The sequence below is a fragment of the Loxodonta africana genome, chromosome 9 (genome assembly GCF_030014295.1).
Source record: "Loxodonta africana isolate mLoxAfr1 chromosome 9, mLoxAfr1.hap2, whole genome shotgun sequence".
Lineage (NCBI taxonomy): Eukaryota > Metazoa > Chordata > Mammalia > Proboscidea > Elephantidae > Loxodonta > Loxodonta africana.
The window spans coordinates 35,529,181-35,543,494 of record NC_087350.1 but is presented as its reverse complement, the minus strand read 5'-3'; the positions used below and the strand labels follow the sequence as shown (position 1 = coordinate 35,543,494).

At 40.2% G+C, this 14,314-nt stretch overlaps 1 protein-coding gene across 2 annotated transcripts in view; it reads right to left on the bottom strand.

Moving 5' to 3' along the window:
• TRPM6 (transient receptor potential cation channel subfamily M member 6) overlaps window positions 1-14,314 on the bottom strand; it is a 195,589-nt gene that overhangs the window by 129,398 nt on the left and 51,877 nt on the right. For both annotated transcript variants that reach the window (XM_023544743.2, XM_010587507.3), the window contains exons 2-3: window positions 7,863-7,942; window positions 4,262-4,300 (exon numbers count right to left, since the gene is read on the bottom strand). In XM_023544743.2, the coding sequence (XP_023400511.1) occupies window positions 4,262-4,300; window positions 7,863-7,942 (119 nt within the window). The remainder of the gene's footprint in view (window positions 1-4,261; window positions 4,301-7,862; window positions 7,943-14,314) is intronic.

The following is a 14,314-nucleotide window of genomic DNA, read 5'->3' as shown; positions in this document are numbered from 1 at the left end:
CATCCAGTGGCTCCATGGAAGAAAGATCTAGCAACCTGCTGCCATAAAACCCTATGAGGCAGTCCTGTGCTGTCACATGGGGTCATATGAGTCTAAATAGCACCTAACAACAGTTCAGGACATGGAGATTCTGGTGGAGTTGTGCCATTGTCCCCATCCAGTGCTCCTATGCTAGGCCACATTGCTTCCTAGATGACTGGTTCCTCCCTTTTTTATGGTCTAGCCTGCCTGCACTTCAGCTGTTTTCTTCTGGAACCTCCGTTTGTCAGCTACAATTCACTGTTACTAGAGTCAGCCACATTTCTCAATCATGTACTCAAATGTATGTGAGTTTATTGCCTCTTTGGAACTTTTTGGAAACAGAACTCTCGTTCTTTCCTGGATTTCCTTGCCTTTTTGCTTCTCATTGGATATGTTTACTGTCAAGTAAATAGATTTAGAAAATAAAAAGATAAACAGGGAGGCCTTTGCACGAGTTACTATTCAGATGGGGAACTGTGGACCAGGACATTGTTTAAAGAGCAAGCATAGAAATTTGAATATGGATTTTCTTTGGACAGGCTTCATAACTTTAATCAGAGGCTCAAAGTGACTTATGACGCTTAAATCCAAAAATGACAGTGGTTTAGGTACCCTTTGTCTTAAAATGTTTTAATATTTTTCTTGTTCTAAAAATAACACGTGCATTTTAGAAAAATGCCTGAAAATGTAGAAGGAAAAATATCTGCAGTTTTATAAATTCTAGCTAGGTTTATCTCACTCTCATTTTAAACATTTGTCACTGAAGCTCATACCAAAAAACAAGGTGGTTTCTAATGTCCTTTCCTTCTCTTTCATTATGTAACTTGGAAAATGTAGCGACCCCCACTGTCTACAACCCACTCCTCAAAGAGATAACCAGTAGGTCAATGATACTTATCGGCACACAGGAAGACAGCACACAGGAAGGACTTACAAGGGAGATAAAAATTCTATAGTTCACAGTCTCTTTGGAGAGACAGAACAAACACAGGTGACAAAAACCTCAGAGTGTGTAAAAAGTAACATAAAAACATGTTCAAAATGGAAACCCTGGTGGCATAATGGTTAAGTGCTATGGCTGCTAACCAAGAGATCGGCAGTTCGAATCCACCAGGCGCTCCTTGGAAACTCTATGGGGCAGTTCTACTCTGTCCTTTAGGGTCGCCATGAGTCGAAATTGACTCGACTGCACTGGGTTTGGTTTTTTGTTTTTTTGGGGGGGAGGGTAATACTCAAGAGGAAACCCTGGTGGCATAGTGGTTAAGTGCTACAAATGCTAACCAAAAGGTCGGCAGTTCGAATCCACCAAGTGCTCCTTGGAAACTTTATGGGGCAGCTCTACTCTGTCCTACAGGGTCAAGAAAACAGGATGAAGAGAAAACAAGAATTCAGAATATGGAGAACTATACTGGGGTTCCATAATAAAAGGGATCTTAACCTCAAAAGAAGGAAAAGTAATCCCTAATATACAGAATACACGAAGTCAAGATCTACTGATGGGAAATGTGTAATCGTATCAACTTTTGGAATGAGAATCACTCTTCAAAATGAAAACACACCTGTTCACAAAATGCAAGTAAATAATGATTCATCTGGCTGTGGCCTTTTCGAAACAAAACGTACATTGAGGCAACCAAAATTCACACCTGGAGCAATAACTCACTACTCTTTGATAGGTCTGTTGTTCAGTTTGAATTTACTTTGCTCTAAGCGCTCTTCTAGTCTAATCCACTTGGTATGAGTCAACACAGTTTCTTTTTTTTTTTTTTTTACCAGTTCATTAAATTGTAGCAAGGTAATCACATAGAAAGATCACTCACATATTTAAAAAAAAAAAAAAAGATTCCACATTCATCTCTTTAGTTATAACTTTCGGAATGCCCAAATTATACATCTCTAACAAATACTCGCCTTCCATGTGGAAGACCCAGGTTTGATTCCCAGCCAATGCACCCCAAGCACAGATATCACCATTCTATCAGTGGAGGCTTCCAAGTTGCTATGATGCTGAGCAGGTTTCAGCAGAGCTTCTAGACTAAAACAGACACGAAGAAAGGGTTGCTGATCTACTTCTGAAAGTCAGCCAATGAAAAACCCAACAGATAACAACGATCCAGGGTTGCCATGAGTCGGGGGCTGCTGACTTGATGGCAGCAAACAGCAACAAGAACTAAAGCTTACTGTGAGATTTGAATTTATAAAGATATCAACTATCTCCCAAATTATTTTATAAATTTAGTAAAAGCACCACCAAGATTCCAGGAGGATTTTTCTGGGAACTTGACAAACAAATTCTTAAAATCACATGGGTATAGAAGTGTCCAAATGAGTCAATTAAATTTTTTTTTTTTTTGAAGAATAAAGCATAGAGAACTTGCCCTATTAAAATATATGACAAAGCTGTACTAATTAAACAGAGCAATGTTTGACAGACATGGACAAACAGATCAATGATACTGAAAAGCTAGCTCAGAAACAGGGCCATAGGCTGACGGGAACTTGGTATATGACAAAGAGGGCATCATAAATAGACAAAAATGAAAAAGCACTGCTCAGTAACTTGTATCAGGCTCTCCATATTGAAAAAATAAAACTAGGTCCTAGCTAGGTATGAAAAATACAAGTTTCAACAGTTCCTTAATTCCAGATAGTATGAAAAATAGATGACTTTTCCTGTATTTGTTCACATTTGTTATCTCTAAAATCATGAGATTAGGAAGATTTTGACAGGGGCAGATTCTGGAGAACAAGGTAGGAAACAGGAGGAGTAAATGACACCTTTTCACTTCTTTTCAACATATTTTCATTTTTGCTTGGGATTTTAACAAATTTTTAAATAATTGCTAAAAAGAAAGAAAAAAGAATTTGAAGGGAAAACAGAAAGATCAGCCAAGTGGGGCCTCTTCCCCCAGACACCCTATCCCTCTCCTCCCATATCTATGGATTATGTTTTCCTCTCACCATGAATTGCTCAACTTTGGAATTTGAAAATTTTTTACAAAAATAAATTTTGTACTTGTTCAATCCATAACGTAAACTTCAGGCTATGATTAGAATTAAGGAAACTTCATTTCCCTCCTGTTAAAAAACAGAAAAAATCCTCACAACTGGACCAATAAGCAACATCATGATAAACGGAGAAAAGATTGCAGTTGTCAAGGATTTCATTTGACTTGGATCCTCAATCAACACCCATGGAAGCAGCAGTCAAGAAATCAAAAGACGCATTGCATTGGGCAAATCTGCTGCAAAAGACCTCTTTAAAGTGTTGAAAAGCAAAGGTGTCACCTTGAAGACTAAGGTGCGCCTGACCCAAGTCATGGTATTTTCAATCACATCATATGCATGTGAAAGCTGGACAGTGAAAAAGGAAGATCGAAGAAGAACTGACGCCTTTGAATTGTGGTGTTGGCAAAGAATATTGAATATACCGTAGACTGCCAAAAGAATGAACAAATCTGTCCTGGAAGAAGTACAGCCAGAATGCTCCTTAGAAGCAAGGATGGCGAGACTGTGTCTTACATACTTTGGACATGTTGCCAAGAGGGATCAGTCCCTGGAGAAGGACATCATGTTTGGTAGAGTACAGGGACGGCAAAAAACAGGAAGGTCCTCAAGGAGATGGATTGACACAGTGGCTGCAACAATGGGCTCAAGCATAACAACAACTGTGAACATGGTACAGGACAGGGCAGTGTTTCGTTCTGTTGTACATAGGATCGCTACAAGTCAGAACCGACTCAATGGCACTTAACAATAACAACAACAAAAACCAGAAAGGTAAAATCCAGATACAAATACATAGCTTAAAAGGCAAGTCACTGTTTAAATATGTATTACACTAAAGAATTATCTTTACTTATAAACTCAGTATGCATTCACATCACTTGCAAGTCATAGCTCAAACACGGCATTGCATGTACATGAAGCATATTCAATACCCAAACAGAATATGATATTCTAATGACTAATGCTTTGCAAGTGTTTCCATTTGTAGAAGCTCTTGCCAAAGTCTTGTAGCCATTTATGGCTCAGTAATTCAAGTAATCCTTACATTCAAATAAACACGCTCCTCCAAAAAAATTCACATTTCTTTTTTAAAACTTCCCTTGAAACGGTGAATAGAATGAATTCATAAAGCCCATTCATTGAGTCCATTCAAGATGTGAAGAAGCTGTCTCAATTAGGTTTAAAGACCTTGCCTAAAAAACAAAGGTAACAGTATTTATCTAAGTCTTACCTGACTAAATTCTGGCAGACCTGGCACTCTCCAGTACATCTAAATTAATGAAATAAAAATCTTGGTTAGTTTACTGACATATGTGATATTTATACAATAAATATCTGTTGTCTTCTGTGGTCTGGAAATCAAGGTTTGCAGAGTACTCATATATCATTTCCCAAATATTTCCACGTATTATTTACCAAACGTAATTACACCGTAGCAACTATGATCTAATGAACAGAATACTGAGTTTGAAACCACAATACCTGGATTCCAATCTCATTGATTAAACAATCCCCTGGTGTTGCAGTGCTTAAGAGCTATGGCCGCTAACCAAAAGGTCAGCAGTTCTAATCTACCAGCTGCTCCTTGGAAACCCTTTGGGGCTGCTCAACTCTGTCTTATAGAGTCGCTATAAGTTGGAATTAACTAGACGGCAACGGGCTTGGTTTTTTTTTTCTTTTTGGTAAGGTTACTAAAAGGATTATCTGAGATAATATATATAAAGTATCTTACAGTTCCTGATACATTGTAGTGTGTATGATAATGCTAGCTATTACTAGTATCAAATTACGGTAATAACAGAATTCTTGAGAGTCAAGTAAGAAATATATATAAAAGCAATTAAACCATAAAATACTACCAATACAAGGGGCAGTTGATATGATTATAATTATTATCCTTAGTAATCTTTCTTTTTTATGATTCAGAAGAAACTTCTGGCTGTAGGGGGTTAATATTATATCACTAATTATATCTCAGGTGTGAAGAAATTTTAACAGAGAAGTCTAGTTAATGTAATGGAACAAAGGGTCATCACTTCACGTTATTCTAAATTATTCAGAAATGAGTATTCAGGCCTTTCACTTTTCCTTCCCGTGCCAGCCTTTTGGGAATCTCTTTCCCCAGAAGCTTCACTTTAACAAGTTGAAAATGAAAAGAAAAAGGAAATTATCACAGAATCTAGCAGATTTGTTTCTGGTTAGGAGCTACAAAAGAATCAATCAAAAAACATTAGCAAAAGAGATAAATTTGTATCCCTTTAACTGTGTACCATAAAGAAAACTCCATGACAGCCAGATTTTTGAGAATCTTAGCAGGATCTAAGGAAAAAGCTAGTGTAGGAAGAATAACAACAGTCATATATTAACTTTTTTATGATCCCACAAGAAACAGAGACTACTATATCTTTGATTATTCATGGAATTACGATCATTGATATTCTCCTAGAGTCTACAGGCTAATGACCTGAAGTTTATCCTTTTCATGAGGTTCAAGGTAGTTGCAAAGCTGATTTTCCATTTACAGAAGCAGAAGGAGCTACGTGGACTCAATCTGCTTTCCATTGCAGCCATCATGACATTACAAAGTGTCATAAAAGATGAAGGGAAAAAAACAAGGTTACCTTGGCATTCCATAAACATTTTGTAAACAGGTAAAATGAGAATTTCTAATCACAGGGCTTACAAACCATAGGTAATTCAATGAGGGTGGGACTAGTAAATATTTAACAAAGGGAAGGAGCACTCTGTTTTAATCATCCCCAAAGGACTAGAATTTCAAGGACCCCATGAAGCTACCCCTGATAATCATCAGGTTGTAATTTCTAAACTGCAAATGAGTATAAGACCAAATGCTCAATAAATATAAAAATAGAGTGGTTCCCCTAATTAGAATATTGCTGTTCATTTTTCCTTTCCTTTGTATTTAGTAATTTTTTTTTTTTTTTTTTTTGGCAAGGACCATGCCACTCAATCTTAATTTCGTGGACCTGATTACTCTGGGGAATTTTCCATAGACCTTTCTTCCCCTATCTTTCACTGGCTGCATTTTTGAACTTTGTTCTCCAAGTAGAGAGTCCAAAGGGTTGCCAAGAACTCAGAGGACTCAAACTCAAATCATCCCATTTTGCTGCCCTTTATCTGTTCATGGAAACCCTGGTGGCGTAGTGGTTAAGTTCTACGGCTGCTAACCAAAGGGTCAGCAGTTCAGATCCTCTAGGCGCTCCTTGGAAACTCTACAGGGCAGTTCTGCTCTGTCCTATAGGGTCGCTATGAGTTGGAATCGACTTGATAGCACTGGGTTTGGGTTTTTTGGTTTTTGGTTATCTGCTCATACGAAAAACACGTGGGAGAAAAATGGAACTAAAATCAACTGTTGGTATAATCTGAGCACAATATCCTAAAGTATCCCAAGTAGCCATCAGATCCACAGACAATTTAGTGGTGGATAAGAAACATTCACAATAATTGTTAGCCCTCAGAAGCTGTAAATTATTTGCCCAAATCTCACAGAATGTATGTAGCCCTCAATATTTCCCTGATGTCATGCCCCCCACCCCCAGCAAGAGGAACAAGTGCATCAAAGAGAAAAGCCTGGGATGAAATACACCACAGTGTTAACAGCACCTCCATCGGGTGATGAAATTATGACTGACTGTTTCCTCCTTCATTAATTCAACAGATATTTCTCAGGCACCTACTATGTGCCACGCACTGTCATAGACACTGAGGTGAAAGTGAAGTGCCAAATGACAAGGTCCCTGTTCTTAACAAATTTTCTACAATGATAATGTATTACTTTAATAAAAAGAGGAAAAAAAATTGACTAAAGGTAAATCAACTATTTTTATTAAAAAAACTCTCACCAGTCATATCTCTAACTAGGTTTCCACAAACAGTCCCCCAAAGAATCCTGCTTTTAAAAAAAAAAACAAAATTTTTTTTTTAAATTAAAAATTTTACTTGTACAATACAGGAGAGGTCAGTACAACTGGACTAAACCAAAAGCAAAGAAGTTTCCTGAATACAACTGAATGCTTCGAAGGCCAGTGTAGCAGGAACGGGGTGTCTGTGGACCATGGTTTCAGGGAACATCTGGGTCAACTGGCATAACAAAAGGAACTAAGAAAACATTCTGCATCCCACTTTGGTGAGTGGCCTCTGGGGTCTTAAACACTAGCAAGCAGCCATCTAAGATGCATCAATTGGTCTCAACCCAAAGGAGAATGAAAAACACCAAAGTCACAAGATCAATATGAGCCCAGAAAGGGCCACATAAACCAGAGACTACATCAGCCTGTGCCCAGAAGAACTAGATGGTGCCTGGCTACAACCGATGACTGCCCTGACAAGGGACACAACAGAGAATCCCTGATGGAGCAGGAGAAGAGTGTGATACAACCCTCAAATTCTCATAAAAAGACCAGACTTAATGGTCTGAGACTACGGGGACCTCAGAGGTCATGGTGCCTGGACCTTCTATTAGCCCAAGATTGGAACCATTCCAAAGCCAACTCTTCAGATAGGCATTGGACTGGACTATGAAACAGAAAATGATAGTGGTGAGGAATGAGCTTCTTGGCTCAGGTAGACACATAAGACTATGTGGGCAGTTCCTGTCTGGAAGGGAGATGAGAAGGCAGAGTGGAATAGGAGCTGGTTGAATGGAAACAGGGAATACAGGGTAGAAAGGAGGAGCGTGTTTTCTCATTAGGGGGAGAGCAGCTATAAAAAAAAAAAAAATAGCAAGGTATATATAAGTTTTTGTATGAGAGACTGACTTGATCTGTAAACTTTCACTTAAAGCACAATAAATAAATAAAAAAATATTGTACCTGTGAGGGTCTTTTGAGCTGGGTATGACTTTGTTGCATTCTCTCTTGTCAAATACTCCTTCAATCCAGGATTTCTGGGACTAAACAGAAAGTGTCATTATTTTAATATCTTAATTAAGTGAAAAGGCAATGCAACCACAGTGGCTCAGATAGGCAAAATGTATTGAAATATAGCCTCTGATTAAAATACTAAGGCCAACCTTAACAACCTCAACCTTAACATTCTTTCACAGATACTGATAAGAGCTACAGCTAACCAAAAGGTCAGCAGTTTGACCAGGCGCATCTTGGAAACTCTATGGGGCAGCTCTACTTTGTCCTATAGGGTCACTATGAGTCGGAATCGACTCAACTGCGATGGGTATTACAGATAAATAGGCAAGAATAAGCCAAATGAGAACTTAAACATATTCCCAAAGATAATTTGACCATAATCTCACCTTAAGTGACAAAATGCCTCCAAGCACACATCCTTGCAAGAAAGTAAAGATACAAATGATGTGCCCCCTTAGATCTGCTAACAGCTACTCTCATATCTTGCACCATAATCCTGAGTGAATTTCAAACTCCCAAAACTTCAAAGTTTGCACACATAAAATCCCACTTTGGCTAAGATTCCAAAGGAAGCTGGACAGTGTCAGAGGAGAGATGCCACCCCAGCAAGAGTCAATACACGTTCTGTAAACTTAGCTCACCACTGACAGTTGTTGCTTCACGTTGCAGTTTATGACTGTCCCTAATTCCAAGGTGGACGCTGGTTCTCAGTCCTCCTCCTAACAAAATCTCTCCCGTTGTATAAACTCAGGTAATAGCCAAGCTCTTCCATAAGCCATACTGCAAGTCTAGAAGCAGAGGACCCAGAATCCACAGTAACAGGGGCAGATTATCCAATAAGCAAGGTAAGCACAGCCTTACTTGTGCTTACTTATTAATCACTAGTGAACACTTTCACATTTTTTCACCTCATCAAGGATTCTGCCTCTCAATACAGCTGGCATCTGTCTCTCTCCCAACCCCACAGCACCTTCCTATAGAATCAAAGCCTCTTTCCAAATTTATAATCCCTGACAGAGACGGACTACCCAGTAAGCAAGGTAAACATGGCCTTACTTATGCGCACTTACTAATCTGTAGTGAACAGTTTCACTCATGAAAAACATATGAAACTGTTCACTACAGGTTAGCAAGTATGCACAAGTAAGGCCATGCTTACCTTACTTACTGGGTAATCCACCCCTGCACAAGAATACCCAAACGACTAATGACCTTGGACTTCTCTTAAAATGAAAACGTTTTTACTCCACATGGTATAAGGATGTAAGTGTGGTTATAACTTTACACACACATGTGCATTAGAACAGAGATGAAAGGGAGGTGTAGAATCTACGAGGGGGGGTTCAAACTCCTTGTTGGTGCAAAGGAGTCTGGACCTCACTCTTGGACACCTCTTCCTATTGTAACACTGATGGAAGGGCACTGGGACAGAAAACGTGTGACAAATCCAGCTGTGAAACTTCATTATCACACTTTCCTCAGGTCCCTAGGTAATTACAAACGAGGCCACTTTTAATGAAATCCTTTGCATACTTCAACATTAAACTACTGTGGATATGAACCAACACTAAGCATAACCCTGTTCACTACTGAACCACCGCTGTTGTGAGCTGCCATCAAGTCAGCCCCTGACCCCATGCCCAACAGAATGATATACTATGGTCCTGCGTCATCCACATGATCAGTTGCGGATTGGACCACTATAATCCACAGGGCTTGTCACTGGCTGATTTCTCAGAAGAAGATCACTGGGCCTTTCTTCCTAGTTCATGTTAGTCTAGAAGCTCCACTAAAATCTATTCAGCATCCTAGCAACATGCAAGCTTCCACTGACAGATGGGTGGTAGCTGCACATGAGGTGCCTTGGCCAGTAATGAAACCTAGGTCTCCCCCATGGAAGGCGAGAATCCTACCACTGAACAGTATATAATCAGGGTCCAAATCCTGTTAAACAAAAGACAGGATAAAACTAAACAAAACAAAAACACCCACAGAGATTGACTGGTTCCTGTGCATTTAAAGTCGTTATCTATAAACAAGAAAAACTTCCCGGATCAAAATCAGAGCCATTGTAAACCATTCTACTCACTTGCCCCTTTTGCATGTTCAGCAGCTTTTATATGTATTTCAGAACATTTACTAAATTGGCAAAGCACTGAAAGCAGATAAACTTGGAAAAATCCAGAGTCAACGGCATTTAGAACTAATGAACTAAATGGACAGTGGCCTTTTAAAGTCCATTTATTACAAGAAATGACAATCTTTTAGAACTGGTAAGCCAGACCCATCCACTATTCAAAAACTTTAATAATTTCAATTGTGCATTCTTTCTCCAAACATTTACTAAGTACCTCATGTTTTGGAAAGCACTGGGAATGTGCTACAGGGAAGTTGGTATGTCCTCAAAGAGTCTTCACCGTCAGTGAGGAAATAATCGGAATCCACTAATTCATTCAACAAATACTTTGGAAACATCTCCACAGGACAGGGCGTGAATTGAACCCAGGTCTCCGGTATGGAAGGCAAGAATTCTACCCCTGAACCACCAATACTACCTCACAGAGCTGTTGAAAGCATTATATAAACTAAAGGCTTAGATTCTGTCTGGGAATTAATAAGTCTTATAAAAATTGGTAAACACAGTTTCTGCTCTCAAGGAACTTAGAGTAAAAAGAAGGAAACAGATAAGAAACCGGTATCATTAAGCTTCACGTGTACTGATTAACCATTAAATACAGAGCCAAAAAGGGTTGCTAATTTAGGAGCTTATATGTACAAACTAGGAGCCTTGGTAGTGCAGTGGTTAAGTGCTCAACTGCTAACTGAAAGGTCGGTGGTTCACACCCACCAGCCGCTCTGCAGGAGAAAGATGTAGCAGGCAGCTTCCATAAAGATGTACAGCTTTGGAAACCCTATGGACAGTTCTGTCCTACAGGGTTGCTACAAGTTGGAATCGACTCGATGCCAATGGGTTTATACACACAAATTAAGCAAGCCGTGTTTAACCACTCCCTTCTTTTAAAAGGATGGATAGCTGACTCTGCAGGGAGCACTACCCGGGCAGTTTGCTTAACTTCTTCATGCCTGTTTCTGGATCTATAAAAACAGAGATAGTAATACTACCTCATGTTGTTGTCAGCTGCCTTGAGTCTCCCTGATTCATGGTGACCCCAAGCACAACAGAACAAAAGGCTGCCCAGTCCTGCGCCATCCCCAGGATCAGTTGCATATCAAACTAGTGTAATCCATTGAGTTTTCATTGGCTGGTTTTCCAAAAGTAGATTGCCAGGCTTTTCTTCCTAGTCTGAAAACTCTACTTAAACCTATTCAACATCAGAGCAACACAAACGCCTTCACTAACAAACAAGTGGTAGCTGCACACGAGATGCATCGGCTAGGAATTGAACCCAGGTCTTCTGTATGGAGGGCAAGAATTCTACCACTAAACCACCACTACTACCTCCTAGAGTTGTTAAGGAAATCCTGGTGACATGGTGGTTAAGGCCTACAGCTGCTAACCAAAAGATCGGCAGTTCAAATCCACCAGGCACTCCTTGGAAATCCTATGGGGCAGTTCTACTCTGTCCTATAGGGTCGCTGTGAGTCAGAATCAACTCAATGGCAACAGGCAACAGGTAAGGGGTAGGGTTATTAAAAGCATTAGGTAAATTAAAGGCTTAGAATTCTGTCTGGGACCTACTAAGGCTCACTGAGGCTTAGCTATTCTTACTACAGGGTTGCTATGAGTCGAAATCGACTCAATGGCAACAGGTTTGATTTTGGGTTTTATTATTATTACTATTGATAATATCAAAGGTAAAAATTAGCTTTCTGTTAGTAGCCTGGGAACTTAACTTTGATTTTTTTTTTCCATAGAAAATACCTCCTGACCTCCAAATATCCCTACCCATAGTGCCTCGCATACTACAAATTACTTTTTCCAACCCACTTTCCCCCCTGACCCCAGACGCTACAGGCCCCTGCCAGTCATCACCGTTGCCCCAGGGCCCAACCCAGTGAGTGCTGAACAAGCAACAAAATGGACAAACTTAAAATAGAACTTCAGGAGCCCATGTATACAGTTTTCCCTCCAGAGGTGTAAACAGGAAGCCTGTGCCATAACAAGAACATAGAAGCTTTTCTCCTGCAACCCCCATCTCTTATCTCAAAACTGCGGGGAAAAAAAAAGCAACCTTAATTTGCAAGGGTTTCAAACTGTGCTCAATTTAGAACTGTTACCCTTTGTTCTACCTCGTGCTAGTGTCCTTTTTGATATACCGTCCGTGAGACTCCCGTGTCCAATTCAACAGACACCAAATGTCTGCTGGTTCTGATTCGATAGCCCACATTTATGTGGAGCCAAGATCCAAGGCACCAGCCTCTGCCACTTGCAGCAGCGAGTTGTGCTGGCAATGGTGGCAGTTGGAGGTGGCGAGATTATGCCATATCTGCATCTACCGTGGACAGTGCAGTCTTTATATACCCGGTGCTCTGGGGGTTGTTTTTCAATCGTTGGTATTTGGCGGAAGTAAAGGCAGAAGGGAAACGCAGTGCTGGTCCCAGCCTCAGTGTGTCACTCTACAACATAATCAGATTTTACATCCAGTCCTAGGCCTGTGGAAAGCGTGGAATTGCAAAGAAATGTCCAAAGACTCGTCTTCCAACAGTACCAAAACCAACCAAACCCAGTGCCGTCGAGTCCATTCCGACTTATAGCGACCCTGTAGACAGAGTAGAACTGCCCCATAGAGTTTCCAAGGAGCGCCTGGCGGATTCGAACTCCCTGCGACCCTTTGATTAGCAGCCGTAGCACTTAACCACTACCCACCAGGAACAGTAGCTAAGCATAAATGAATCCCTTCCCTAGCCAAAGTATTTCTACAATGGGGCTTCTTAGAGTTTTCAGATAACAGATTCCCTCTTGGCGAGCAGGTTGAGAGGGATTCAGAAAATAAACTGTAAAGCAGAGGCGGCAGCTAGTGAAAGAATAAAACCAAAACATCCATTGCTGTCGAGCCAATGACTACTCATGGTGACCCCAGGAATGCAGAGGAGAACTGCTCCATAGGCTTTTCTTGGCTGTAATCTTTATGGAAGCAAATTGCCAGGACTTTCTTTCACTGTGCAACTGGGTGGGTTCAAACCGCCAACCTCTCAACTAGTAGCACAAGCACAAACCATTTTCATCACCCGAGAACTAGTGTGAGGATATTCTCGGAAAAATAAATATTGAAAACAACAAAAAAAAACAAATCCGTTGCCATCAAATCGATTCCGACTCAACAACAAATTAAGATTTTGTTTTATTTATTTTATGGTTATCAAAAATAAAAGAGCTAACATTAAGTTACCCTTTAATATATGCCAAGGGCTGTGCTCCCTGTGTTTCAACTAAAGTAATATTCACACCTCTGTGACTGGTAGAATTACTATCACCTTTACAGAGAAGGAGTGGGTTCCATTTAATTCCAGTGCCAGAGCTCTTATACACTAGATTGTAGAGGCAAAGTTGAGAGAAAGTTTATTTTATGTAGAGAAACCCAGGATTTTGTAGACAATGGAAAAGTCAATGAAAAGTCAAAGAGTGAAGATGCAAGAGAGAATGGAAATGGATTTAGAGGCCCAGGGGAGCTAGAGGAAATGATGTGGACAGCCAAGGATGGATGACAAACTTTTCCTTCTTGGTAATTTTGCCCAAGGCCCTTTCTGTGTTTTACAGAGCGTAGCAGTCCATTTAGTTTTGAAGTCTGCAAACCTCAGAGTTCCCCAAAACAAAGCTTCTTCGCCCCTTTGACCCAGAGAGAGAAAGGAAGGTAGGAGATGAAATACGTACGTGCATTCAGAGCACCCGTTTCATCACCAGCACTTGGCAATATTACGACAGCATGGTAAGGCACATTTCCCCAAGTATGTCCTAAAAAACCACCCAGTAAAAAGTACGTCCTACCCACCCAAAAAAAAAAAAATGTCCTATGCATTACAAATCATATGAAAAGTTCTCTCAAAAAAGGGTCCACTAAACTTAAGGTACATGTTGTTGTTGTTCATTGCCATCAAATTGGCTTCGACTCATGGTGACCCCATGTACAACAGAACAAAACATTGCCTGGTGCTGTGCCATCTTCATGATCATTTGTATGCCTGAGTCCATTGTTGCAGCCATTGTGTATTTTGAGTGCCTTCCAACCTAGGGGGCTTATCTTCCAGCACTATATCAAACAATATTCTGTTATGATTCTTAAGGTTTTCACTGGCTAATTTTCAGAAGTAGGTCACCAGGCTTTTCTTCCCAGTCTGTCTTAGTCTGGAAGCTCCGCTGAGACTTGTCCACCATGGGTGACACTCCTGGTATTTGAAATACCAACAGCATAGCTTCCAGCAACATGGCAACACACAAG